The 27,553-nt window shown below is 41.9% G+C and overlaps 2 protein-coding genes across 5 annotated transcripts in view; both read left to right on the forward strand.

Moving 5' to 3' along the window:
* The window catches only part of UTP4 (UTP4 small subunit processome component), a 33,104-nt gene extending 14,036 nt beyond the window's left edge, over nt 1-19,068 (forward strand). For all 3 annotated transcript variants that reach the window (XM_014827674.3, XM_044761817.2, XM_070500766.1), the window contains exons 7-17: nt 2,177-2,348; nt 2,458-2,549; nt 3,759-3,855; nt 4,648-4,712; nt 5,820-5,942; nt 6,595-6,751; nt 8,324-8,430; nt 9,454-9,549; nt 11,472-11,657; nt 13,147-13,257; nt 14,148-19,068. In XM_014827674.3, the coding sequence (XP_014683160.2) occupies nt 2,177-2,348; nt 2,458-2,549; nt 3,759-3,855; nt 4,648-4,712; nt 5,820-5,942; nt 6,595-6,751; nt 8,324-8,430; nt 9,454-9,549; nt 11,472-11,657; nt 13,147-13,257; nt 14,148-14,264 (1,323 nt within the window). In that variant the 3' untranslated portion in view covers nt 14,265-19,068. The remainder of the gene's footprint in view (nt 1-2,176; nt 2,349-2,457; nt 2,550-3,758; nt 3,856-4,647; nt 4,713-5,819; nt 5,943-6,594; nt 6,752-8,323; nt 8,431-9,453; nt 9,550-11,471; nt 11,658-13,146; nt 13,258-14,147) is intronic.
* A 4,043-nt stretch (nt 19,069-23,111) lies between these two features.
* SNTB2 (syntrophin beta 2) overlaps nt 23,112-27,553 on the forward strand; it is a 94,187-nt gene continuing 89,745 nt past the window's right edge. Inside the window, exon 1 of one of the 2 annotated variants that reach the window (XM_044760718.2) lies at nt 23,112-23,740. In XM_044760718.2, coding sequence (XP_044616653.2) covers nt 23,161-23,740 — 580 coding nt within the window. In that variant the 5' untranslated portion in view covers nt 23,112-23,160. The remainder of the gene's footprint in view (nt 23,741-27,553) is intronic. The other variant, XM_014827724.3, reaches the window with a different exon arrangement.

Below are 27,553 nucleotides of genomic sequence, written 5' to 3' on the forward strand. Positions count from 1 at the left end.
TAAGCAGTTCAAAGGAGAATTTAAAGAACGCAGTTATATAAGGCTCTCAGGAATACTGAAATGAATTTACAAATTGTTGCAAGACCCAGGATCCACAGGGCAATAATCAGTTGCATTCCAGCAGGCACAATTCTTTTGCATTTCTATGCAATAGAATCTTTTGCCTCACATTCAGTTTTCTTTAATTTACAGAGTTGTAAAATAGCTCCAGGACAATCGAAGAGCTCACTAGACAAGAACACCAGTGCTTTTTAGGCTCTTTCAAAGTCTTTCACAGTATTTCCTGATAGGGCAAGTAATACATAACTTTGCAAGTTACTGAAGAATTAGAGATGATATGACATATGTAAAGTTCCTAGCACAGTAAGTGTGCAGTTGATGGCAGCTGCCTGCTCAGACATGTTCAGACATCTCCCTTCTCTTGGCTAGCTGACCTAGTCTCTACACTATTTGATTGGTTAACTGCAGATCCAGGTTCCTGATTCTTCTCACTACCCTATCAAACATCCCTTTTTTTCCTTGCTTAAAGTTTTGTGTATTTTTAAAAACTGGAGTTAAAATGAAAACGGTTTTGAGAATATAGAGAAATTAAAAAAAGTAATTGTAGACACACTAAGACCTTTTAAAACTAACAGAAATCGTGGTGCTCGACATACTAGCAAGAGAGAGCCTTAAACCAGGGACCAAGTAACCTGGGTCTTTGTGTGATATTGATCAGGCCCCCTCCCTCTGCCTGCCCTCCCTTCATCTCTAAAAAGAAGACAGTGAGTTTCAGGGTTTTCCAAACTTCAATCTTTCAACTACCATTTCAACCCCCACCCCCACCCTGTTCCTCTTACATTCCCAATACTTTATTTACTTTTCTTTTTTCAAATTTTTTATTGTGTGATATTGATCAGGCCCCCTACCTCTGCCTGCCCTCCCTTCATCTCTAAAAAGAAGACAGTGAGTTTCAGGGTTTTCCAAACTTCAATCTTTCAACTACCATTTCAACCCCCCACCCCCACCCTGTTCCTCTTACATTCCCAATACTTTATTTACTTTTCTTTTTTCAAATTTTTTATTGTGGTAAAATATACATAAGAGAATTTTCCAATTTAACCATTTTTAAGTGTACAATTCAGTGTCATTAAGTACATTCACCGTGTTGTGTAACTGTCACCTCTATCCATTTTCCGAACTGTTTCATCACCCCAAGCAGAAACTCTGTACTTATTAAATAATAACTCTCTGCTCCTCCCTTCTCCCAGCCCTTGGTAACTTCCGTTCTTCTTTCTGACCCTATGAATTGCCTGTGAGAAGTATCTCATATAAGTGGAATCATATAATATTTGTCCTTTTGTGTCTGGGTTATTTTACTTAGCATAATGTTTTCAAAGTTCATCCATGTTATAGCATTATCAGAACTTCATTCCTTTTTAAGGCTGAATAATATGCCGTTGTATGTATATACCACATTGTGTTTATATATTCATCTGTTGATGGACATTTGGGTTGTTTCCATCTTTTGGTGCTTGTGGAATAATGCTGCTGTGAACATTGGTGTACACGTATCTGTTTGAGTCTCTGCTTCCAAATCTTTTGAGTATTGTTTATTCATTACTATTCTTGCTTGGAGGTGTGTGTGTGTGTGTGTGTGTGTGTGTGTGCTTATTTTTCTATATGAATTTAAGAAGTGCCTCTTCTAGTTCCAAGTATGAGACTATCAGTATTTTTATTGGGTTATGTAAAACTTATACATTTCCTTAGTGATCATTAATATTATGTTAAATACTCCTGTATAAGAATGTGGTATGGATTTCTTTGTTGAGGTCATCTTTTATGTCCTTTAGAAGGACCTAAATTTTTTTCTTACGTAGGTCTGGCACTTTTTTTTGTTAAATTTATTGCTATATGTTTTATCTTTTTTGTTGCTATTCTAATGAGGCCTAGTTTGTATTTATGAAAGCACTGTAACAGTTTGAGGTACATATTAATTTTCTCAGTAGGGGGCGCATTGTTACTTATGTGTGAGCTTGCTCCTCTGATGGAATTGTTAGCTTCTGGAGGAAGAAGACCCCTGTAATCTGGGCATGGGTTTTACCTTAAGCTGCCCAGACAGAAAACCTCAGGGAATATTTTTCACACTGGGCCCTGTTTTGCTCAATTGTACCTCCCTAATGATTTAATTTCTCAGCAAGAAGACAGTTTCGTGGTGGGCACAGCCGAGGGGACAGTATTCCATTTTCAGCTGGTCTCTGTGACTTCCAACAGCAGTGAGAAGCAGTGGGTGCGGACAAAGCCATTCCAGCATCACACTCACGACGTGCGAGCCGTGGCCCACAGCCCAACAGCACTGATATCTGGAGGTGGGTTCCACTCTCAGCCAGTTGCTTCTTTACTCTACTCAGCTCTGGTTATTTTCAGGCAGGACTATTTCTAATTCTGATGCCTTCTCCCCTCCCCTTCGCACCCCAGGCACTGATACCCACTTAGTTATTCGTCCTCTCATGGAGAAAGTGGAGGTAAAGAATTATGATGCTGCTCTCCGAAAAATCACTTTTCCCCATGTAAGTATCACCTCCTTACCCCCACCATCCCCCTGTCCCACAAGACTGAGCGCAGGTCACACTTCCTGGGCAAATCTGTAGGACTTCTGTAGTTACCTACCTTCTTCCTGCTTCCTTGTGTTTCTGAGGCAAGCCTTTTGCAGACAGTTGCAGGGACTGAGAGATTTACGGCAGCGCTCCTAGTTTAGTTTCTAGGGAAATCATTCCCTGTTCCAGATAGTTGTGGTTTATGGGGATTTTGTTTGTTTGTTTTTAAGGCTGGGCTCTTTATTATTCTGAGTGGGAGCAGAAAAATCCAGGCTTTCAGTGTTCCTCTCTAGGTAAATGGACATCTTCCTAAGCTGGAAACCCTTCTCTCTACTACCTGGTTCTACATTCCGTTCGGCCAGTAAACCTTCCTGAGTCTACCTCCTCCTTATCTCTTGAATCTAGTCATTTCTCTTTGTCTTCACTGGCATTATCCTAGTTTGGATCAATGTCTTTTCTCATCTGGATTCCTCCTTTTTTATTTACATTTGTGTCGTTCCAGCCTGTTCTCCATTGATCTGTTCAGAAAGCACCTTTGTTCATCACTCTATGCTTTGAAGCCTTTGATTGGTGTCTCTTGCCTTCAGCATAAAGAGCTGATTCCTTAGCATGGCTTATGAAACCTGTCTTGATCTGGCCCTGGTCCTTCAGCTTCTTCTCTCACGTCCTCTCACACACATGCAGTACCCCACACAGTCTAGCCATTCTGAAAGACTTTTTATTCCCTCTAATGCTCTTTTACCTTTGAGCTATTTCACGTGCCATCACTCTGTTTGGAACATCCTGCCCTACCCTCTTTGCCTGACTAGTCTTTACCAGTGAACTTCATCTGGGCTCATGTCTTTACCCCCATGAGGCTAGATTAGATATGCTTAACACTTTTTTTTTTTGTTACATACTGGGCTTAGCCATGTTAAAATTCTTAGCACACTTAGTGTAATTGCCTGTTTAATTCTATCTCAACCCTTTAGACTATAAGCTTGAGAGCAGTTCCTGTGTTTTTATTTACCACTGTGTTCTTAGATCCTAGTGCAGCGCCTGGCGTTTGGTAGGACTTAGGAAATATTTAGCAAGTAAATGGATTTCAGCAGTAAAAACTGTGCTAAGATGTTGCTGCTGTATCTAGTACTGAGGCAATAGATGACCCTGGCTTATTTATCACTTTTCAATTCTTGGATACAGCGACGTCTTATTTCCTGTTCAAAAAAGAAGCAGCTTCTCCTCTTCCAGTTTGCTCATCACTTGGAACTTTGGCAGCTGGGCTCTACAGTTGCAACAGGTGAGATGGGAGAAAGTTTTTTCCAATAAGAAAATAGGAGAGAGAAGGTGGAAGTTAGAATTGCAGTTGAAATTCTATTTATAGAAAAATGGAAGTAGATTTTTCTGTGTCCATTGGAACTTATGGTTTTCCCACCCACCAGATAGACCAAAGGAGTTCTTCAGAATGTTAGAATCATTAGCAGGATACTGGATCATCTGTTAAAGGTTCGTGATTCTGCACAGTACACTGCAGAGTGTAGTAGAGGTGAGGGTTGTGGAATTGTAGTTTGCCCTGGCTTGATTGGGACCAAAATAGGCTGTTGAAAAATGACAAGATTTAATGGTGGGCAGTGATGGCTCTGCACAAAAAAGAAGGTCACGTGGAACTTACTGGGCTGACAGCCTCGTGGCCTTTGGTATGACCTGTTAAAGAAATGTTTGAGTCGTGTTATTTTATAGTAGATTAGATGTTTTTGCTTTCGGTTCCAAGTTGAACAAAGGAAGTTGAAGTCAAGGCCACACAAACTCCACATCCCCCACTTGCATGCCTGGCTGTGGGGTACAGCTTCAGAGAATTAGTGACGTGCCATGGGCCATTTCTAGGGCACCCAAGTAGAAGCTAAGAAAGTGCTCACTGCTTTCCTCTTCATATACCTCCCGAAAAATTGTAGGCTTGCTAAGTCAGGTATTTTTCTGATTTCCTACTGGTAATGATTCCCTTCTACCCAGGAATGACTTTTTAGGGAAAAAAAAAAAAGTGCAAATAACCTTTCTTTGAGAAGAAAAACCTCAGGGAAATTTCTTGTTCCAGGAAAGAATGGGGATACCCTTCCACTCTCTAAAGATGCAGATCATTTACTGCACCTCAAGACAAAGGTAAGGAAGTTGAACTGTGTGTTCACACTCTGAAATCCAGAACGTTTTTCTCATTCTCAATTTTGAGGGTTACCTAGTTGACATCATAAACTGTGTAAAATCTAAAATTATTTGAATGAAGTCTATGTCAACAGAACTGGGTTTCCTGTGATTATAAATTGGGCATTCAGAATTTATTGGATGAATGAAACAAGAAATTAGTTTTTCTTCTTTGGCATTATGAAAATAACACGCATTTTTTTAAAAAATTAAAATGGTACAAAAGAGTATACAATGAAAAACGAGCCTCTTCCTTACCCCAAATTTCTGGTCCCACTCTCCAGAGAAAATCACTGCCAAAAGTTTTCTGCATATCCTTCCAGAAAAAATTTACACCTATTTGTGTATATATCTTTTCTTTCTACACTAATGGGAATATACTATGCAAGCTGCTATTTTCCTTTTTAAAAATCTTTAATTACACAAATATTTGTGAATACAGTCGTACTAATGTAAAGAATTCAAATGGTATTCATCATTTATATCCTTGTCCACCTCTTTAATTATAGTTTCCTCTACTGAAATATTTATTGTTAATTAACTAGCTGTATATTCTTCCAGATCTTTTTCTTTGTATGTGTATACATACATATATTTAGATATTTTGTGTTTTTTAAGTTAAGTAAATGTTATCTTAAACTCTTCCTTTGTCATGCAAATTATTTCTTACTATTTCTTAGAGGGCTTTAAAGCAGCTTGTCATAAACAAAACAGAAAATCGGTTCTCCAAGTCACCTGGCCTCCAAAGCTTTCCTGCATTAAATTCCTCTCTACTCAGGTTGCTACAGTTAGGGATTAGTATGAAGTTATCTATGAAGTATGCAGAGGGCTGAGAGAAGTTCACGGTGTTCATAGACCTCAGTTCTTGGTTTTGGAAATGAAAGCCATGCCATTTAGGTGCTCCACCTCTGAAATAATCATAGTGACACACAGCATATGTGTGTCAGGATTATGTGTAGGTATTTGTGGATATGTCTCGAGTGGTAATAGCTTGAGGATTCATGTCACAGTGAACCTTGTCGTATGAAGTTTTACTTGAACATTCATCGTGATTCCTAATATTGCCAGGGTCCTGAGAACATTATTTGCAGCTGTATCTCCCCATGTGGAAGTTGGATAGCCTATTCTACAGCTTCTCGTTTTTTCCTCTATCGGTTGAGTTATGAACGTGACAACATAAGCCTCCAAAGGGTAAGTGATAACCCAAGGTCTAGTCAGACAAGAAGAGACTTTGTAAGTATGTGATTTTTGTGTGAAGTGGAAATGCACTAGATGTAATGCTTGCTCAGCGAAAAGCTATTTGTAGACAGCTGTTAAAAATGGTCGTTTATTTCCATTTTGTATTGATTATGTTTTTGGAGAAGTAGGGAAATGCCAGGAAGTAGCAGTAGAGTTTAGGCTTTCCTTTTTTTTATTTTTAAAGATTGGCACCTGAGCTAACAACTGTTGCCAATCTTTTGGTTTTTTCTTCTTTTTCTCCCCAAAGCCCCCCCAGTACATAGTTGGATATTGTAGTTGTAGGTCCTTCTGGTTGTGCTATTTGGGAGGCTGCCTCAGCGTGGCCTGATGAGCAGTGCCATGTCCCCATCCAGGATCCGAACTGGTGAAACCCTGGGCCGCCGAAGCTGAGCACGTGAATTTAACCACTCAACCACAGGGCCGGCCCCAAGTTTAGGCTTTTGAAGAGATGGAAAGGGGGATGTGTAGGTTACAGTAGGCCCTTGGTCAGTTGGCTTCCTTAGAAACAGGAAGCATTCATGTAATTTAAGCCTGGCTGTGGTTTTTTTTGATGGGCTCTAGGTCTCCTCTCTCTTACTGGTTTTTACTACTGTTTCACTCCAAGGTTTCCAAAATGCCAGCATTCCTTCGCTCTGCCCTTCAGATTTTGTTTTCTGAAGATTCAGCAAAGCTCTTTGTGGCATCCAATCAAGGCTCTCTACATATCATTCGGCTGTTGGAAGGAAGCTTCAAGCATCTGCATACTTTCCAGCCTCAGTCAGGTGGGAATTTGGTAACTGGCCACCTGGGAAAGTTGTCAGTCTCTGGTGTATCTTTCTTTCTTTTCCATTTTAAACCTCATTCATTGTCAGGGGTTCACTAATGTTCTTCTCCAGTCTGCTAATACACTCACATGTTTGCAATTTAAAGTAGGAGGAGATATCTGGCAAATGAAAACGCTTGATGAGATCTGAAATGTTCCTCACACCTACTCTTTTCTCACTGGGTTTTTGATTCCTTATTTGGGGCCAGAGAAATTTCGTCATCCTTCTTAGAGTTTTGTTAGCAGAGCAAGAAGAAAATTAAAATCGTCTGTAATCCTGGCACCCAGAAATAACCACCATTAATATTTTTCTGTATTCACAATATGTGTTCGTATGTAGGTATTTTGTGGACATGTTAATTTTTTTGGTTGGTTGTTTTTATAAAGGTAAACGTATACATACAGTTTCATTATCTGTCATATAATGTTCAGGACCATTTTTCCATGTTTGAGAACATTTATATGCATGAAGGAATGACTGTGTGTAGCCAGCTGTTCCTGAGTTAATTATTGAGGACTCAGTACCCAGGACTTCCCACGGGCCTTTTCCTTTCTCCCTTGCCCTGGCTTCTAGTGGCTTCACTGTCATTTAGACTCCCTCAGCCTGGAAAATCAACTCTCTTAACTTAAACTCTCACTGTTCATAAGCTACTCCAGAAGCATACAGGAAAAGAAACCCGCAAATTAGGAGTCAAATAAACTGACAGTATTTATTGAGTACTTGTATATGTTTATATGTTAAAGCTTAGACTCTATACTTTTGCATTTAACACCCCTTAAAATTAGTATCTGCATTATGTATATAACTATTTCTTCCTCCTCTCTCATTTCACTTCTCTTATAGTCAAGCTGGCTTCTTCACTGCCCTTAAACCTGTGTATTCCAGTCCTTGTCACTTAGCTCATGCTGTTCTCCATCCTTTTCTGCCCACCTCACCCATCCTTTAGCATCTGGTTTGTGTCTTGTTATAAAGCTTTTTCATCATTTGGGGGTGTTATATGCAGCACATATTTTGGCATATAGCATCACTGTCTGATTTTTATCCCACATGAGTCTTCGTGTTGCCAGACTGGTTTAAAAATCTCTTGATGACAAAGATGGTTCATATGTGCCCCTGCTCCCTTAGTACTAAATATATACCAGGCACCCAGTAAATTAAAGATAAGCTCTAAGCGTGTTGAATTTGCTCTTTGTCCATAACTTTGATTAAAAGCCATTTGGTAGAAAAGGAGTTTGAAACAAAGTATAGATTTTAGTGGTAGCTTCATTCCGGTAGTAGGCAGTGTCTCACTCAGGCCTGAGTGAGTGATGCCTTCAGGCTTATCTCTCTGACTCCTCTTTACCTAAAGGATGGCTAATAAATGAAAATAGTAGACAGATTAACATCCAGAACTTATTCCCAAAACTGTCAAGAAATTATCCTGTAAGTAATTTAAAACTGAGGGTCTTCTTGGCTTTTGCCATCATCTTCACGGCGAGGTTGACTGTGGACACTGAATTCAGAGACTTAACAGTTGTTCTGTCCTCACAGGGACAGTGGAGTCCATGTGTCTTTTGGCAGTCAGTCCAGATGGGAATTGGCTGGCTGCATCAGGCACCAGTGCTGGAGTCCACGTGTACAACGTGAAAAATCTAAAGGTGAGCATGGGGTTTAGTAGCAGCCAACAGGAGGAAGTTAGCCGATAAGACTCAGGGCAGATTGGTATTACTCGGAAAATTACTGGACTTTTTTTTTTTTTAACCAAGAATTTTTCCTGTTTTACTTGTTGGGAATCCGAAAGCTATAATTTGTAAAATCAGTCAATGGCAACAGTGAAACCACTCCTGCACGGAAATTTGAAATTAAGGATTTATGGGTGATGAATCCACATTCAGGTTATTTCTGTATTTTGGGGAGGAAAATTCCGATTTACCCAGATGAATAGTTGCAGATAGTAACAATTTCCTTTAATAGTTCGCCTTGTAATCTGAAGGAATTTTTAAATTAAACAGAAATTTGACAAAGGAATAGCAGGAAAACATTTTTCACTAATCAGTAATGATGTTGCCATTCACACGTTGGATCACTCACGATCCTTTACAAGTCATCATCTTCATCATAAAAGTCAGGCAGGAACTGCCCAAAACTTGCAACAGGCATGAGTTTATAGAACAACAGCAAATTGCAACATTTAATGTGTTTCGCTGTTAATTGCGTAATTCAGTCTTTATTTTACTGTGCCAGGAACATCTACTGCTCTTTGAGCCTGGCCTGGCATTTAAAGGAGTGTTCCTGTGTAGTGGTGCACATGCCTTGCAATTGTACAGTAATGTCCATGACTGGGCATTAATTTCTTTAACAGAAATCCAGTGTGGAGCTGTGGATTCGCTGTTTAATGACATGTTTATGAGTAATTCATACAGACATAGAGATAGCAGGGAAGGCTTGACTCTGAAGTTCTCTGTCAATGCTCTCAGTTTTGTAAGCAGTTAAACATGCATATTTTTAAAATGAAATTAAAGTGTATTGTTTGGGGAAATGCCTGACGTTTATAGGAACTTCCATAGAACCCTTTGAGTTCCAAGGAACACTATTTTAAAACCACTAACCTTAACCATCTACTCTTTCCTGAGGGAAAGTATCATATAGAGTTGTTTTTTGTGTCTTTTGTTTGTTCCCAGCTTCACTGCACAGTGCCTGCTTACAATTTCCCTGTGACTGCTCTGGCCATCGCCCCCAGTACCAACAACCTTGTCATTGCTCATTCTGACCAACAGGTAAGAGATTCCAGTGCTTTCTAGTTCCTTTCTGCTGGATAGTAACTTAGAAGCTGAGATAATGACAATTCTGGAGGAGTTTTGTGAAAGTACTGGACAATATAAAGGTAGTTTCCTCCTTTGTGAAGTAAAACATCAGTGTATCGCCTGGGCGCATCATCAGCCGGTAGTACCCATTGGCTTTATGGGGCACAATGGATTGGTGAAGCACTGAGATTCTACAGTAAAGAGGTACAAGAAGGAGGAGGAATTTTGAAGAACGTGTTTTACTGATTGTGTTTAGACTAAAGATGACATGGACTCGGGTGTTAGACTGGATATGGGATGGAATAAGATTTTGAGAGTTGAAAGTGACTAAAACATCATATATTTCGTCTTCTCTTTTGCAGATAAGGAAATCAGGTCATAGTGAAATCAGTACCGAATATCAGCCAAAATTAGTGTTTACTGTTGTTTTCCATGCCAAGTTGTAAGGAAAAGATTGTAAATTGTAAGGAGACGCTCTTTAAAATACCTAAGCTACAGAATACATTATGAAATTATCATACTTATATATCCTCATCTGTAAAGTGGGTATGATAAAAGCATCCTCAGTGAGCTGTTGGGAAGATTAAATGTGATCCGAGAAGCACATTTAAGTAGACTGCTAGGCAAATGATAGTTGCTACTTTGATTAGCAGTTTTTACACTTAGACTTGCACACACATACGTGTTCTATCCAAAAAATGAAATTTCTCATTTCAGTTTCATGGATTTGTGTCCTTGACCAAAGGCTGAAATTCAAATTAGTGAAGCCTCATTCTTATCTTTGTCATATATGATGATGATGTCCACCTGATACCTTTCACTGGCAGTTGGTCCCTTAAGTACTTTTAAGTACTTGAAAACTGGTGGGCAAATTTTTTGTACCGATTAGATTAGCAAAGATGAATAGATAATGCTCAGTGCCATGAGGCTATAGGGAAAGAGCACTTCATAAGTTGGGTAAATTTGTGTCACCCCTTTAGAGAACCTTTTGGTGGTATCTAAAAAAATTTTAAGTCCACATAATCTTTGAGAAATTCCTTTTTTTTTTTTTTTGAGGGCGATTAGCCCTGAGCTAGTATCTGCTGCCAATCCTCCTCTTCCTGCTGAGGAAGACTGGCCCTGAGCTAACATCCGTGCCCATCTTCCTCCACTTTGTATGTGGGACGCCTGCCACAGCATGGCTTACCAAGCGGTGCCATGTCTGCACCCAGAATCCAAACCTGCAAACCCCAGGCCACCGAAGTGGAACGTGTGAACTTAACAGCTGCACCACCGGGCCGGCCCCAGAAGTTCCGATTCTAAAAGTTCTTCCTACAAATACATGCTTTGCAGTTGTGCAAAAAGACACTGATGCAGAGATAATCTTTGCAGCCTTGTTTGTAGTAGCCAAAGATTGGAGATAACCTTTAATGTCCATTAACCAGACTAGAGGAGTAAGTTATGATACATCCAAAAAGTGAGTGGATTATTATGTGTTCTGCAGAGGGGTCACGAGTGAGCTCTCTCTGCCTGGATGTATATGTTGCTATGGGTTAGTCTCAATTATATAATGATAAATGAAAAAAGCAACATACAGAACAGTGTGGATTATATGTGTAAAATATCTCTGAAAAGATATAAACAAGAAATAGGCTGCCCTTGTCTTGGGGGAGATGTCAAGGTTCCAGGGGGCTTTGCACTGTAAAGCTTTCTGGGCTGTTTGAATTGCTTATTGTTCTGTAATTTACCTTAAAGATTTTTTATTTAAAAATGTAGTGAGAATGCATGAGGCTGAATATGATACAGTCAAGGTTTGTATAAATGTTTTCTGTATGGATGTGGTTAGGAATGATGGTTACCCTTCTGGTCTTTCTGAGTACCAGCCTGCATTTCCCTTGTATCAAATCCGTCCTCAGGTCTTTGAGTACAGCATCCCAGACAAACAGTATACAGAGTGGAGCCGGACCATCCAGAAGCAGGGGTTTCATCACCTTTGGCTCCAAAGGGATACTCCCATCACACACATCAGTTTTCATCTCAAGAGACCAACGCACATCCTTCTTCACGATGCCTACATGTTCTGCATCATTGACAAGTCGTTGGTGAGTTCTTCACTACTACCACCTGTGCTCTCACTGATTCTTCCTTACTTAGAATCTTCAAGTTCTAAAAGCAATAAAGTACAAAAAGTTAGAGGAAGGAGAATCAGAATAAAGTTTCCTGGTATATTCTTTGGAGGAGAGGTGCTTTGTTTTGCAACTTTCCTCATTTTCATTCCCATGCTCTTGAGGCTCCCAGAGAATGGGTGGGCCTCGGTATACTGGTTTTTGCTGATTTGACCATTTCTATGCTTTGCCTGTGAACACATAAACTTAGGTAGCAAAGTGATTAGGTCAGTATCCAGAAGGTGACCATCATCAGAAATACCATTGATTTGGCTGAATAACTTCCACCTTTGCACTCTGGGGTGACTGAATAATGTGGTTTCATCAAAGTACAACTTAGGTTTTTGACCACTTGTTCCCCTTGACACTGAATATACTAAAACACTATCTGCAGGCTTGAGGAGTTGGTCTTAATGTCATGAAAAAGGTCCAGCTAGGAAAATTCCATTCTTCATGGCTTTCATTTAGGCAGGATGTGAGCATTTTTTTCTGTTGAAATTCCAACCTCTACCAGCTGCTGTTTTGATTCACCCCAAATTTACAAGTCTTTTCTGGGTAGCCACTTTCTTTCCTAGGAGCACTATGAACTGTGGCTGTGCCTGTAATGCACTTTGGGCTTGGGTTACAACCCACACAGTGTTTTGGTCTGTCTGTGAACATGGGGCGGTGGGGGTGCCGTGGAAGGAATGTGGGGAAAGCAGCAGATGGCTCTAAAGGAGGTGTGCATGGTGATATGGTGCCGGAACTCATCTCATAGGCCCTGCGTCCTCAGGGCGTGGGAAGCAGAGCTGGCTGACAAGTGCCTTCTGCAGGATGAGTGATACAGGAAGGGCCCCTCCCACTCGCTTACCTCTTTGTAACTCAGCCCAGATCAGCCCATATTTTTTCCCAAGCGTTGGTGATAAGTCCATCACTTCCTCAAGCTGGGCAGAGCTATTTCCCAAGGAAGTCAGAGATGAAATATCACTTGCTTGGCCAGAGGCCATCTCTCGAGGTGTCAGTGACATCAGTGGGGGTGGTTTGTGTTGCGATTTTGCCTGCGGGGAACTTCAGTCACTGGGCCAGTCCGTGATCTGACCGAGGGAGAGTCTAGAAAGCAAAGCCTGCCTGGGCTGAGCTCCTGCACATGCCAGTTTGTTCCTGTCTCACAAAGTGTTACTGACAAGACTGGCCAGGAGCCCTAGCTGGGCCCTTTGATCTTGTTGGCTTAGCACTCCAAGCTCTCTTTGCCTCATACTCCCACCCTCTGCAGTATAGCTGGAAGAGTGTCTACAGCTCTCTTCCTGAAGTAAGGAGCGTCAGGGAGGTAGTAAATGTATAATATGATGGTTGGAAGATGGTGTTTGCCTGAAAAATCATCAAAGTCCTTTGTCCTGTCAAAGCCCAATAAAAATAACGATTTAAACAGTATATCTTTGTCTTTTAGCCTCTTCCAAATGACAAAACCTTACTCTACAATCCACTTCCTCCCAAGAATGAATCAGATGTCATCAGAAGGCGCACAGCCCATGCCTTTAAAATTTCTAAAATATATAAGGTAAAACATCTTGCATTATATTCTGAATAGTTGGTTCCTTGTGATATTATCAAAATGTAGTTTATAAACTCCACAATAGGAAGGCAGAGTGCCTTCATTTTACATGCAGAGAACATGGTTTTGGGAGACAAGTGACGTTTCTGAGGATGTCTATCCCTTATGTCTGTATTTCATTGTTCTTGCCTCAGTGTATTAGAGGCAGGCACACCATACTTTACCAAAATTAAATACATAGGTAGTGAGAAATGACATTGGAGTTGGGTGGGGTCTTTTTTTGTGGTAAACCTGGCTTTTAAATTTGACTTCTAGTTGGAGAATGTTCTGCAAGATAAATTTCAAGCAAATGGAAGTCGTTGAATTTATTATGACTTTCCTTTCTGGGCTAGGCTTTTCACTGTATGTATAAAGCAAATATCCATTGAGCTTACGATACTACAGCTCTTTGTGCCAGCTCAGAAATTCCATATTCGTGTTTCTCAGGTTGGAGTTCTTGGGCATCCTGGAACATTTTCTCAGGGGTCTGCAAGAATGTTTTTTTTTAAGAGGGCCTCTGTAAATTATTCAAGCAGGATTAGCTTTTTGATGCATTTTAACTTGCCATTTGTCAAGAATTCAGGCTCCGAAGTCATCAGTTAACATTGATTCCTAAAAAAATTAAAGAATCATATTTTCTGTACAGAGAAACATGAAAAATCTTGTTGAAATCTTTCATGAGTGAACTCAGTTAAAAGTTCCCAAACTTTCCAAGCATTTTGAGTCCCAGGGTGGGAAAGATTGTCAGAGTTAGAACCCTCCAGCCTTGAACTAGGCTAACCTTCACGCTCCAGGCAGTCTATTCAGGACTTGCCCTGAGCGGAACTCCGTGTAGAATCATTGTCATCTTTCTGCAGCCTCTACTCTTCATGGATCTTTTGGATGAAAGAACACTGGTGGCAGTAGAACGACCCCTGGATGACATCATTGCTCAGCTCCCGCCACCCATCAAAAAGAAGAAATTTGGGACCTAAAACAGGGCACTGTCTGTGTCCTTCCTTGAACTGTCTACCCTGTTTGTCTTCACAAATCATGATAATAAACTTATTCTTTAGGACTAGTCATTATGAATGTTATCTTCCAAAATAATGGACAGTAGTTTCCCTTCATTGACTGAAAGTGAACAGAAACTCCAAGGTATTTGTCAGGATAATGTTCCAAGTAGCTACAAATTCATCCAACTTTTTCAGACCACAGTTCTTTAGACCATGATCTCAGAGAAAAAAAAAAAGGTGATAATTACCCTCTATTCTCTAACACATGCCTGAGGCTTCAGAAGGCTGATGACCTTCACTGTCTGCCACCCTCTGGCCTGCAGCCTGTGCAAAGTCGTGGAGACCTGCTCAACATTGCCCTAGAGGGCAGAGGAAGTCTGCTTGCTTACTCAAGATAGCCTAAGTACCAATAGCGATAATCAGCCTTATGTTTCAAGGAAGGGTTTTAACTGCAGTGCTCCATCTGAAAAATAGAAGCCTTTGGCCTTTAACAGTCAGCTGTTAATTTTATTTGAAGGGAAAAACATAGGCTTTGGACTATCAGTCCCATTAACCATCTTTTCACCTGTTATATATGCCAGTTTCAAGGGTTAAGGAAACACTGGGCAGAGATTTTGTTAAGGAAGAGGAGTGTGGCGGGGAATCAGAGGCCTGCTGTATATTTCACCTTTTCTGTCCGCTTATACTTGCTTTGGCGTTGTTATTCCCATGGTTCTTATCTGCTGACTAGTTTTAATGTGATCTTTTAAATTAGAAAGTGAAGAACTATGGTTAACCTGAACTGAGCAGATAGATTTCTTTCCCATCTCACTAGATGTATTCTGTTGCATGCCTGTGGAAACCCAGTATGTGTGGTTTGGTCGGTTGGTTGGTTGGTTTAGGGGATGGAGGGCTGTGATATAGGCAGAGAAGTACGTGGGTTCTGATGATGTCATGACTAAAGTGCTGGTGAAAAACATTTTTGCTAAGATGAACCCGACCTCCCAGTCTGGAAAGGGAAGATAAATGAGAGAATTTAAGGTATATGTATGAGAAGAAAATTAGCAGAGGTAATCAGAGAGAGAAACAGAGCCCAATACTTTATAACATAACGGACAGCCTCTTTCAGGTTTGCTAAGAGGGAACAGAAACAAAGTTTATAGTGGACAACACTTCTCTGCCCTTCCTGCTTAGGATTTTACAGTGATAGGAGTAATTTAAACAAATACCTGCAGCTTTTTAGGCCCTCTGTGTAAAGTAACTTTCCTTTCCTCTTACTTGGATAAATTTCCTTAGCGAGGCTTATTCTAGTCTGCTTTAGTCTGGACTGTTAGAACCTTTCAGTAGACTGGAAGATCCTGCCCTTCCTAAGAAATGGCTTTAGGTCCTCTTTTGTGTGGTTGAAACCAAAGTTCAAGTCACTAGTCTATGTTGAGTATCACCAGAAGAAGGCCAGGATGCCTTAAATATTAACTCACTTGCTTTCACTGACTGTAGAGCTATAAATTCAGAGAATCTTTATTAACTGGAGTCTAGTTTGACTTGATTTACTTAACCTTAAACATATTTCTGAAACCCTGTGGCTTGTGGAGGGTGTAATTCTGACAGAGAGGGCTCACAGATCATCTGAGTGAAGAAGTAAAACTTCTGAAAGTGGAAAGCATTCCTTTGCAACATTTCCAGCCAGTGATTTGGACTTCCATAAATGGTATGGGAAGTAAGAGCTTTGGGCCTTGACATTCTTCCTAAGTAGAGAACTTTGAATACAAATCAAGCAGAAACTGATTGGGACAAGTCAGAGAAATCGGGGGAAGGACTGCAAAGCAGCATTAAATAAGAGGACACTTCAGTGCATGCGGTTCACAGTGCTCTTACTTTGGGGATTTGTGTAACCTAGATGCATCATGTTTCTGTTTCGGGCACATTGCAGACTGCTGCTCATACTTGGGTTCTATGGAAAAATTTAGATCTGAGACCAACCTAGGAAAGGTCTTTTTTGCTGACCTCACTCAAATGCTTTAAAAATTCACTTTTCTCATATAGTAGCTAGTAATCTGATCTCTGAATGGCTAATACACCCCTTACCATGGAGATTACAGCAAATTAGACTGAGAAAAACTAAAATCTTGGAATATTGGAAGAAAGAGATCCTCTAGTTTGAGGATTTTTAAAGCTGGTTTTTTTAAGCATCAAAAGTTTTTTCAAATGGAACTTTATTCTGAACTGCAATAAATGATACAGGTAAAAGGGGAGCTGTTCTGGTTGTTGGGGACGTGGGAAGGAAGCAGGGGTTTCTGAAAGAAACCTGTGTGCCTCTTGGCCTCATTTTTATACTCGTGGAAATGGAGGCCAAGCACACAATGGTTCATTAGAAGCCAAGGTGGCATTCTTACAGCTGTTCCCCCACTGTTTTGGTTGTAAGGACACAGTCATAAAAATGACAATTAGCAGGCATGGTATACAAAGGGATTTTCTATTTCACAGGCTGCAGGGAGGGTGTTTAAGCATTTCTTGCTCTGGATGAGCACTTGATTTAGCTAGAGTATTGAGTTCTGTGGGCAGTCATGTGTAAATCATATAGAGTATTGTAATAACCTAATACATTCTCTGCTAGTGCTCTTGTAGGGGGGTTTCTTTGGGCCAGTAATTCCTGGGGGTGGGATTGCTAGCTCATAGTGTGCCATTTTCTTTCACTTTTAGTTTCCCTTTGGAGTGGCTGTATTTCCATCAGCAGTGTTTGAAAGGGCTCATGTCCTTACACCTTGCCAATGTAGTGATAGACTTTAGCTTTAGCCCATCTAATGGGTGAAAAATAGGATCCCATTTTATTTTACATTTCCCTATTTACTAATGAGATTGCTCACTTTTTCCTGTGTTTTGGTTGTTTGGCTAATTGTGAAAATTGCATATTCATAACCTCTTCTCCTTTTTTTCCTAATGTCTTTTCCTTTCATATTTTGAAGTATTTTATGATGTAGATCAACACTACATAAATAAACTAATACGATAACTATCTGTGGTGATGGAAATGTTCTGTATCTGTGCTGTACATAAGATAGTTACTAGCCACATAATGGCTATTGAGCAGTTGAAATATGGCTAGTGTGACAAGGGGACTGAATATTTAATTTTAATTTAAATAGCCACAGGTGGCTAGTGGCTTTCTTATTGGACAGCACAGATCTAGACATTAAGGCTTAGCGTTGTGTCAGTCCTTTGTCTTTAGGAAGTTACAGAACTTAATATCCATTTATTGAGTGCGTACTATATGCTGTGCACCAACAACAGATGAAAGATGATCTCAGACCTCAAGAACTCCACAGCCTAGTTAGGGAGAGAAACAAGTAGATGAACATTAGAGATGAGCACAGAGAAGGGGCACCTAACCGGAAGGGTTAGGAAGTAAGGTTAAACGTAGGAGATGGTCCTCGAGCTAATAACTCTTGGAATTGAGTAGTAATTAGCAAAGTGGGAGGGAGAAGAAAAGAGGCATTCCTGGAGCATTCTCAGTGCAAAGGCCTGAAGCAAGAGACAGCATAGCCTGTCCAAGGGACTGCCAGTGGTTCCATGTGGTTGAAATACAGCATGTACTGGAAATAGGGGAAATGGGGCTGGACGGGCAGGCAGGGCCTGCCATAGTGCTGAAAGCATCCATGTCTCCTTCAGGAAAGCTCGCCCCTGGAGGGTGACAACTTGGTAGTAACTAAGAACCAAGTGAGGTTCATGAAAAAGGTGAGAGAGTTTTCCATAGGGGAAAGCTAAGCAGTTTAGAAAAGAGTGTGGAAAAGATAAGCAGATTTGGATACAGAGCCCTTAAGCCAACATGTAGCGAGAAATGAGACCACTTTGGAGTGGGCCTTAAAGTCTATGGTTAAGAATTTTCATTCAGTGCAAAACAGTTGTGAACCATTCAGCTTCAAAGGAATGGCACAGTAAAAATGCCCATTTGTGTAAGTAAGGGGCAGAAGAGACTGGAAGGTAGGTAGAAAAACAGACTGTTGTGTAGGTTCTTGACTTGGGGTCTGTATGTATTAGTTTGCTAGGGCTGCCCTAACTATCAGACTGGGTGGCTTAACAGAAATTTACTTTCTCCAATTCTGGAGGCTAGAAGTCTGAGATCAAGGTATTAGTAGCATTGGTTTCTTCCAAGGTCTGTCTCCATGGTTTGTAGATGGCCATCTTCTGGTGTCTTCACATGTGTCTGAGTCTCCTTTTCTTAGAAGGACAACAGTCATATTGGATTAGAGCCCACCCTAATGCCCTCATTTAAACTTAATTACCTCTTTAAAGACCCTATCTCCAAATACAATCACATTCTGAGGTACTGGGGGTTAGGACCTCAACCTGTAAATTTTGAGGGGACACAATTCAGCCCATAACAGAGTCCATGGAAGAGCTTCAGGGGCTTTGTGAGCCCCAGAGTGTGAATGCTGAATTTTGCACAAGTGTGCATTTGTCTGAGGCATGTCCACAGAATGCATCTGATTCCTAAAGGGGTTCATGATCCCCACCCCCCTAACTGGCTATTGCATTAACTGACTCAGGAGGCAGTTAAAGCTGTGGGACAAAAATGCCTAGAAATACCATACGCATCGATAAGCATGATTTGGTGTTCAATGGTACATGAAAAATGACAGTTGAAGCTGAGTACAGGACTGCAAGTCGTAGTGTGAGGCACTGGAAATTCTGTTAGAACTGGTATTGGGAGAAAAGGGGATTTTTATTTTTGGGCCTTATTTGGATTTCATGGAAGATTATGTAATTTCTATGATTGTCAATAAAAAACACTGGTGATTTTCCATAACTAAGTGGATTCAATGAAACTAACCTTCTGTTTGTTATGTCCTTGCTAATATTTTCCTAAAAAGAAGTCACAGAACTACAAAACTGTCACCAGCTGCTTCTCATTAGGAATGTGGTTAGCAGATGTGGGTTTTCATAGTCATAACGCATGAGATAGTTAATCCATTTTTGTGGTTTTCAGATGGATAGTGATTTATCTTGGCAGGATAAATTTTTAAATGTGCTTACATCAGCTAAAGGATATATGCACCTTTCTCTCTTTCAGTTCATGTTTGTGCTGGAGAGAAAAATACATTTTAGGATGTTTCTCCCGGAAGGCAGAGGACTGTCTGTTGAAAGGGACAATTGATCTCACTGTCTTCTAACTGGAGAAGAGTTATGCCTGGATAATTTTTCAAAGTTGGGTGTTGGATGGGTTATCTTACTAGCTTCTTTCTCCCTTTGTCCTCTTCTTTAGTAGCAATCTAGCAGTTCTTGCTTTTGTTCCTCTGGCATCAGGCGTCCTTTGTGGTAGTGACCTTCAGGCTTGCTAAGGGCTGCAATTTTGCCTGGGGCCCTCCTTCCTTATGAAATTACACAACACTCAAACCTTGGAACCAGCCCCAGATCCACTAATTCTTTCCTTTGACGGACTCTTGGCAATATGTTCTCTCTTTCAGCCAAAGTGTAGCTTTATACAAGATCTGTTTGTCGCTGAAATTAATTTGGCCATTTGCCCTTTAAGCCTGGGATCATATGATATTATGAGAGACTCATTCCTAGATAAAGTATAGACTCAGCTGGAGAGTTTCTACCAAAGGTTTAGTTGTTGCTGCTGCTGAAGGTCAACAGGTAATATAAGAGCAGCTGGTACTTTTTATGGCACTCTAACCGCTTGGCAGGTACGGTGCTGCTAAACATTTCGCATACATCATCCCAGTCGACCCTCACAACCACCCTTAGAGGTACAAAGTATCTGAATTTTTCTGAAGACACTGAGGCCCATGACCTCAACCCTTTGACTGTTATCATATAGCTAGTAAGTAGCCAAACTACTATTTGAATCTTCTGCTAATTGCTATGCTATATTATATATCTACTATGAGGGAGAAGAAAAAGGAAAGACCATTGGGTTTGGAGAAAGCATAGAATCAGAGCCTGAGTCATAGAATTGTAGGAAATTATGGAACTGAGAGAGCTGATCCAACCCCCTCATTTTAAAGTAGCAATGATCCCTGCCTTGTTCTGAGAAACAGTAAGATAACAGCTGGGGCAGAGGAGAATACATATTGATAGGTGACAGGAATGAAAGGTTATTAGGAATTATCTCAGCCATTTCCTTTTTTAGAGGTAGATAAAATGACATGTCTGTTCAAAGAATTATCTAAGCTTGTCTTGCTGTCCCTAAGAAACCATGGAAACAGATGTGTGTTCTTTTTATTTCAGATTTCATTATCCACAGTAAGTAGATTTCCACGGACTACTTGAGATTTCCTAGATGGAAATTTTCACTCTGCAAGGAACCAATAACCTTCAGAAGGATTATTTGAAACAACTACAGCACAGGAGGCACTGAATTTCAATCAATCACATGTTTAATGAGTTCCTTCTCTGCAAGGCAATATTTTTGGAATAATAGGGAATAGAAAGAAGTCGATGGGTGGTCCCTGCCTTCCTGTATTTTATAATCTACTGGCGCAAAACAGCCAAGCATAGAAGAAAATTGTTCAAAGGAAAAATCCCAATGAATTGGGTAGTCAGGGAAAACTGGGATGAGATCTTGCTGGGTGGGAATGTGGCAGAAAGTGGCAGGGGGTGTTTGGAAGGAAGGATTCAGGAAATGTGCAAGGCATCACTGGGAGACAGTGAATGAGTTTGGCTGATCTGAAAGTAGCGATGAAAGAGAATGTTGAAAATTAACTTAGGAGCTGATGGAGGACCTTGTAAAAGCAGCTCAATAGTTTGGGAATGTTTTATGGCTATATTTTAAAATAATTTTTTATGTAAAAACCCCCAAGTAATCCAAATATCAGTCTCCATTACCTTCTCTCCTCCCTGGTTTAAATATTTTCTTATATAACTTACTGTCTTATATAAGTGCCCTCACTTACTATTTAGGTGGAAGATTATGACTTCCTCCAACTCTATTGACCAAAAGGTCTTGATACTCTTAGAAAGAATTCCCGACACTTCCCTTTTGCTAATAAAGGTGTCCTTAAGGGCCCAACCCTCGGTGAAGGCATATATAAGTGTTGAAAACAGTGCTCATACTCTAAGGGATCAGCTGCCAAGTGCTCTCTAACAAGCAGAAATTTCACATAACTCAGGCCTCTGGGGGCTCATGCCTCAGCTGGAGCAAAGCCAGAAATGTCTGTGACTGCAGGTGCACTTGGGCACATCGGGACCTGCCGAAACAGCGCGCTGGCCTCGCTGCAATTGATTTAGGAGAGGGCTAGAGGGTTGAGCTTCTGCTGACATTTGCAGCTTGGGAAATCCTGCTCCATTAATTGCAAAGAGGATTCTGCTGTAATGATTTTTTTGGTAAGATACTTTTCTCATTTTGAATTCTTTCTTCATTTGGGCTCTGGGTGCTTTCCAGTCTATTTTTATGGCTTTAATTCCTGGTATAGGAGGCTCTTTGGAAGTTTCTGCCCACACATGAATGTGCATTCATAGAGTGGTACATGGACATGGCTTACAAGCTTCAACATGTACTTCGTGAGCAAGCAGGTATGCAGCCCCTTTTACAGGAATTGGTGCACAATCCCTCTGCTTGCAGTCCACCCCTCCCCCCATGAAAACGTGGGGATTTCGCTTTCACTGCTGAAGGAAAGTTAGAGGGCACCTTGACCTCATGTTTTTACTGAGATCTCTCTCAGCAGTGTGATTTCTGGACTCTCATTTTTGAGGTCTGAGGTAGGTAGTAAAGAAAAGCACTGGACCAGGAGTCTGGGAGACCTCAAAGTTGTCTCTGTTTCCGCGCCGTCGGCTTTAAGCCAGAGTCTTTGGCTTTCCAGGCCTTAGTTTCCTCAGCTCTTCCAGCCCATGAAGCTGGAAGAAGCGAGTGGATTGCATCACTCATGTCTTTGGATAAAAGCCACTGTAGGCTCTGCGGTGTGCATACCGTTTCCGGGGATGCTCATCTACATTTACCCTAAAAAAGGCCATGGCCTCCAGGGTAAGAAAGTCAGATCTACAAATTCAAGTCCAAACACTCCGATATTTGATTATATGAGGCTTTTCACACTCATATCCTGCTATCTCCACCAACCCTACACTCTGTTCACGTTGGAATTCTGGCATCTTCCTAAGTAATCATCATTCTGCAAATATCTTTGAGGTTGACCTATTGTGGCTGCAAGGCTGAAGAAGACATGGTCCCCTCGCACATTATAGGCAGGAAAACAGGTAATGAATGCCAAAGTAGAGTGACATATGCTTGGATTCATGCCTCTTGACCTTTGCTTATGCAGTTCCCTCTGCTCCACCTATTCACTGTCCAGTGTCACCTCTGTGCAGCTGACCCCGGGCCCAACCAACTGTTTCTTCTACACTGCCCTCAGAGCATTTTCTACATGTCACTTAACCACATAGTATCACACTAGTTTGCTTGGTTCCCCGTTTTCCTCTCCCGCTAGACCGCCAGCTCTCGCTGTGGTACGTTTTATTCAGCTCATCTCCAGGCCACAAAAGGAGCACACGGCACAGCACTCGGTAAATACGGAATGAACCAATCAATGCAAGAGTGAACGTGTAACCCAGTCCTGCAGGCTTGCAAAGTGCTTCTTGAAGCGCATTTTGCTTTCTGTGCCCAGGCAGCTCTGGTAAATTGCACAGTAGAGGTTAGGAGTTTGGGGGGGGGGGGCCGTTGGAGGCGAACGGAAGGAAATCGTGATACAGAGCCCCACTGCGCTCAGGCTGCCTACGTCCGGTGAGCAGCAAAGGACTGGACTGCGGGCAACAACTTAAGCTCCCGGAAGCGGCTCAGTCGGCCTCTCCCCGCCCCTCCGGAAGGTGGGCGTGGCCTCTCATGAATAATAAATCGCCGCGGGGGGAGGGGCCGGGCCCGCCCCCTCGGGCGGGAAGAGGGAAGCGCCGAGGCTGCCTGACTGGAATGAGGGTAGCTGCGACGACTGCGGCGGCGGGAGCGGGGCCGGCCATGGCGGTGTGGACGCGGGCCACCAAAGCGGGACTGGTGGAGCTGCTCCTGAGGGAGCGCTGGGTCCGGGTGGTGGCCGAGCTGAGCGGGGAGAGCCTAAGCTTGACGGGCGACGCCGCGGCGGCTGATCCCGAGCCCTCTCTGGGGCCGGCGGCGGCCGCCTTCAACGGCCTCGCGAACGGCGGCGGCGCCGGCGACTCGCTGCCCGGGAGCCCGAGCCGCGGCCTGGGCCCCCCGAGCCCGCCCGCGCCGCCACGGGGCCCGGCGGGCGAGGCGGGCGCGTCGCCCCCGGTGCGCCGGGTGCGGGTGGTGAAGCAGGAGGCGGGCGGCCTGGGCATCAGCATCAAGGGCGGCCGCGAGAACAGGATGCCGATCCTCATCTCCAAGATCTTCCCGGGGCTGGCGGCCGACCAGAGCCGGGCGCTGCGGCTGGGCGACGCCATCCTGTCGGTGAACGGCACTGACCTGCGCCAGGCCACCCACGACCAGGCCGTGCAGGCGCTGAAGCGCGCGGGCAAGGAGGTGCTGCTGGAGGGTGAGCGGGGCCGGCGGGCGGCCGGGCGGGCGGCGCTGGGCCGGCCGGGGCTCACTTTGTTTCTGCCACCCTGCCCCCTTTGCGGAGCGAGCCCGCTCCCTCCCCCTCTGAGTCCTCGCCTTCCCCTCTGCTAGTGACCTGGCTCTCCCTAGACCCCGTGTGCTGGGGCTTCGAGGATGGAAAAACTGATATTCCTTGCAGGAAAAGTTGGGAGCCGCCTAAGTGTGGCTTGCAGTCCCTAAGGAAGACTCGGTAGAGAATTAGTAAAAAGCAGGCGCGTTTCAAGCCCCGCCTCTGCACGATAAGCTGACACTAAGAACTAGAGGGAGACCGAACGGCTCCAGTTCTGGAGGTCTCTCTTTGCTTCCTGAGAAATGCCGGGTTGGCATTTCATCACTCCCTTCTGGCTCCCGGGGCTGGTGGGTCTGTTAAAAAAAAAAAAAATCATCCACGCCGATGCCAGCGGTATACTTGGGCAAACCACCAAAACGCTGGTTAATATATGGGAATTTAACCCATCATTGGCTCTCAACAATAACCAAAGGAGATCAGAGTACTTCATTGAAGCCAGAAAGCTGAAACAGCAAGTTTGTGTGGTTAATGAGCCTTGTTTAACAGTAGAGGCTCACGTGTTTGAACATTTACTGCCAACTAGAGTTTTGCCTCTTTTGCAAGAGACTGGTGCCAACTTCCTACCATTCACAGGCGGGCTGCTTCAAGCTTTAAGCTTTTTAGAAGCTTGAAATGTTAAATCTCAAGATGTGTTTGAATAGCTAGGCTTATTATTTACCCTAAGTGTATTTGTGATCTGTAACCTGGATCTTTTATGATGAATTTATGGAACTAAGACACAATTAGATCGCATCTGGTTGAAGAACTCATGGGTGTTGGAGGGTATAGAGTATTGTAAATGTGATCTGAAAAGCCAGTTGCTTGCTTCAGAAATTTTTGAGCCATTGGCTTTCTTTCACTGGTGATTCAGTCATTCGAGAAGCATTTACTGCTGGCTGTATAGAAGAGAATATAAAGGATGATGTGTCTCTGGTTGGGGAAATGATAGAAAAATGCAAAACATCTTACAAGCTATTGATTATGTAGTGCAAACTATATAAATGCCAAGGGAGTGCAAAGTTAGGAAACAGTGAAAATCAAGATTAGTCAGGGAGGACTTTTTCAAGGAACTGAATCTTGGGCCAGGTCTCCAAGGAAGTGATGGACATACACAGGCAGAGATGAGTCAGGAGAGTATTCCTAGCAGAGGAAGAACAGAGGGAAGGGGTGGGGAGTAGGGATAAGAAGGAACCAATCATCAAACTGAGAGGCCATAAGTCCATCTTGGCAAAGTGATTTTCATTTTTTCCCAAATCTTGTAAATATTTGGGAAAATATTAGTTTGCAAGTAAATGATTTAATATGCTCTGAATTCGTGTCCTACTTTTATGATATCCTATTTATGAGTCTTATTTATATCTCGCTTATACGTGGGCCTAGAAACTGCTCAGAAATTGGTGTTAATAAAAGTAGTAAGGGGGTGGCCCCGTGGCCGAGTGGTTAAGTTCGCGCGCTCCGCTGCAGGCGGCCCAGTGTTTCGTCGGTTCGAATCCTGGGCGCGGACATGGCACTGCTCGTCAGACCACGCTGAGGCAGCGTCCCACATGCCACAACTAGAAACCCACAACGAAGAATACACAACTATGTACCGGGGGGCTTTGGGGAGAAAAAGGAAAAAAATAAAATCTTAAAAAAAAAAATAAAAGTAGTAAAATTATAGATTGTGGCTTGTGTGGTGCATGTGTAAAAAAAATTGTTACCGTAAACGTGTACCTTGAAATTGGTCTAGCTGTTTGGTTATAAATTCCTAGAGCCAGAATATTGAATGTGGTACTATTTATGTAGTACTCAGTGGTGATGGGCAGACGTTTCAACTCTTTACACCATATTTTTTTTAAAACCCAGTTTTTGTTTAGATATAATTTGAACGTGGTATTCATACCAAGTAAATGAAAAGCATGTAGTAGATGCTTCCCTGTATTCATTAGTCTAAAATAGACCACATGTGCTTTTAGGAGTTTACACATGGCAGCATAATGCCATATTTATTGAATGCCTTTTTACCTAACACACAGGTTCTACTTGATTTTCCCATTTTGTAAAAGACAAGCAGTTTTTGTCCTTATATGTGTGGGGAAGTATGAAATTACACTTTTAAGCCAAGGGATATAAAAATAAAATTACTTGGAATATGCAGAATCACTGAAAACAGTGATTTCATTGAACCAGTCAAACATTATTTAAAATCAAGAGCTGGTGTCCCATCCAGGTAGGTCACTTTTAAAAGATAGATTTTCTGCTTAGCCTTTAAAGTTTTGACACTGTATTGTCCTTCCATTAGATGTCTCAAAACTTGAAAAACTGACTTAACATAGCACAGTGATGCTCTTTGTGGTGTGGGCAGGGAATTTCAGACATGTCCTCGCCACCCCGAAGCAAAGGAAAGCTGTAGTCTCTGGTTGCCTGTGTTTAGGGAATTGAGCTAAATGATTCGTTTTTGTCTCATGGATTTGTGGAGATCATTCATTCATCCATCAGACATTTATTCAACTCCACCATGTGCCAGAGGTACTTGAAGATGCCTCATTTCTGCCCTCAGGAAGTTTGGAGTTGATACGAGAGAGAGAGGAAATAAGTACAGCAAGGCTAAAAGCACTGTTATTATAGAACTCTGGAGAGGGCATGCACAAAGGAAGGAGAGATCTCTAGAAAACCATAGTCGGGGTCAGAGGTTGAAGATGCCCAGGAAAAGATTGATGGAGAAGTTGAAGCTTGAATTGGAATTTCTCTTCCCCTAAGAAGAGAAAGCTGCCATCAGTTAAGAGACACAAGTGAGAGACGTTAAGAAGTTATTCTGCCCAGTTAGGGTAGAGTACAAATGACAGATGTGAGTTTGTTTCAGGCTAGTGGTTTGTAACCCCAAGGCAAGTTACTCAACCTTGCTAAGCCTTAGTTTCCTCATCTGTAAAACCAGGATGGTGATAATACCTCCCTCAGAGGTTGTTATTCATTTGACAGTTTATGTGCTGTGCGGTTTTTTAGGGACTGGGAATACAGCAGTAAACAACAACAACAAAAAGCAAAGTCTGAATGAGGAAGGTAGGACTGGGTTATGAAGGTATGCCGAGAGTTAAGGAAGACACTCTCAGAAGAGCCAGGATAACAAGTTGTTAAAATCCAAGCCTCCGTTTTACTTGAAAAGAAATACATGATAAGAATATGAATTATTTTAGGTGAACAGGTTAAGAATGAGCTTGCATTTCTTGGATGCAAGCACATTTTCTCAATCATGTTTTCCTATTTTTCTGTCATCTCTCATATAGGCCATTTTTTTATCCTTAAATTTTGAATTTCAGTTTCCCACTCCTCTGATTTTTCTTCTTTCACAAGTACTACTCAGAACCTTAAAACTTGCCATTAACTGTGTACTTGTAGTTTTGGGTAGTGACTATCATTGTTCCAGAGGTTAGGGAAGACAGTATAAAGAGTCCAGCTTAAGTTTGATATTTGAGAAAAGATCAGTATTTTTGAAGCACTTCTCATTGGAATATTGTTGGAATATCATCTTTTATTGCCTAAATGTGATTCTAAAAGTATTCTTATTAAATCTACTGAAAAGAAAATTGTTAAGCTTGTAGAGGAAGTGGACTGGCATAAAACTTAACTTCAGAATTGAAAATAATTTTTGTATCTAGAATGGTTTGAGATTTTGAGTGTCATATACAATATGGCTCTTTGTGTATGTCAGGGGACATGTAACAA

This window comes from Equus asinus, chromosome 28 (assembly GCF_041296235.1).
Source record: "Equus asinus isolate D_3611 breed Donkey chromosome 28, EquAss-T2T_v2, whole genome shotgun sequence".
NCBI classification, from domain to species: domain Eukaryota; kingdom Metazoa; phylum Chordata; class Mammalia; order Perissodactyla; family Equidae; genus Equus; species Equus asinus.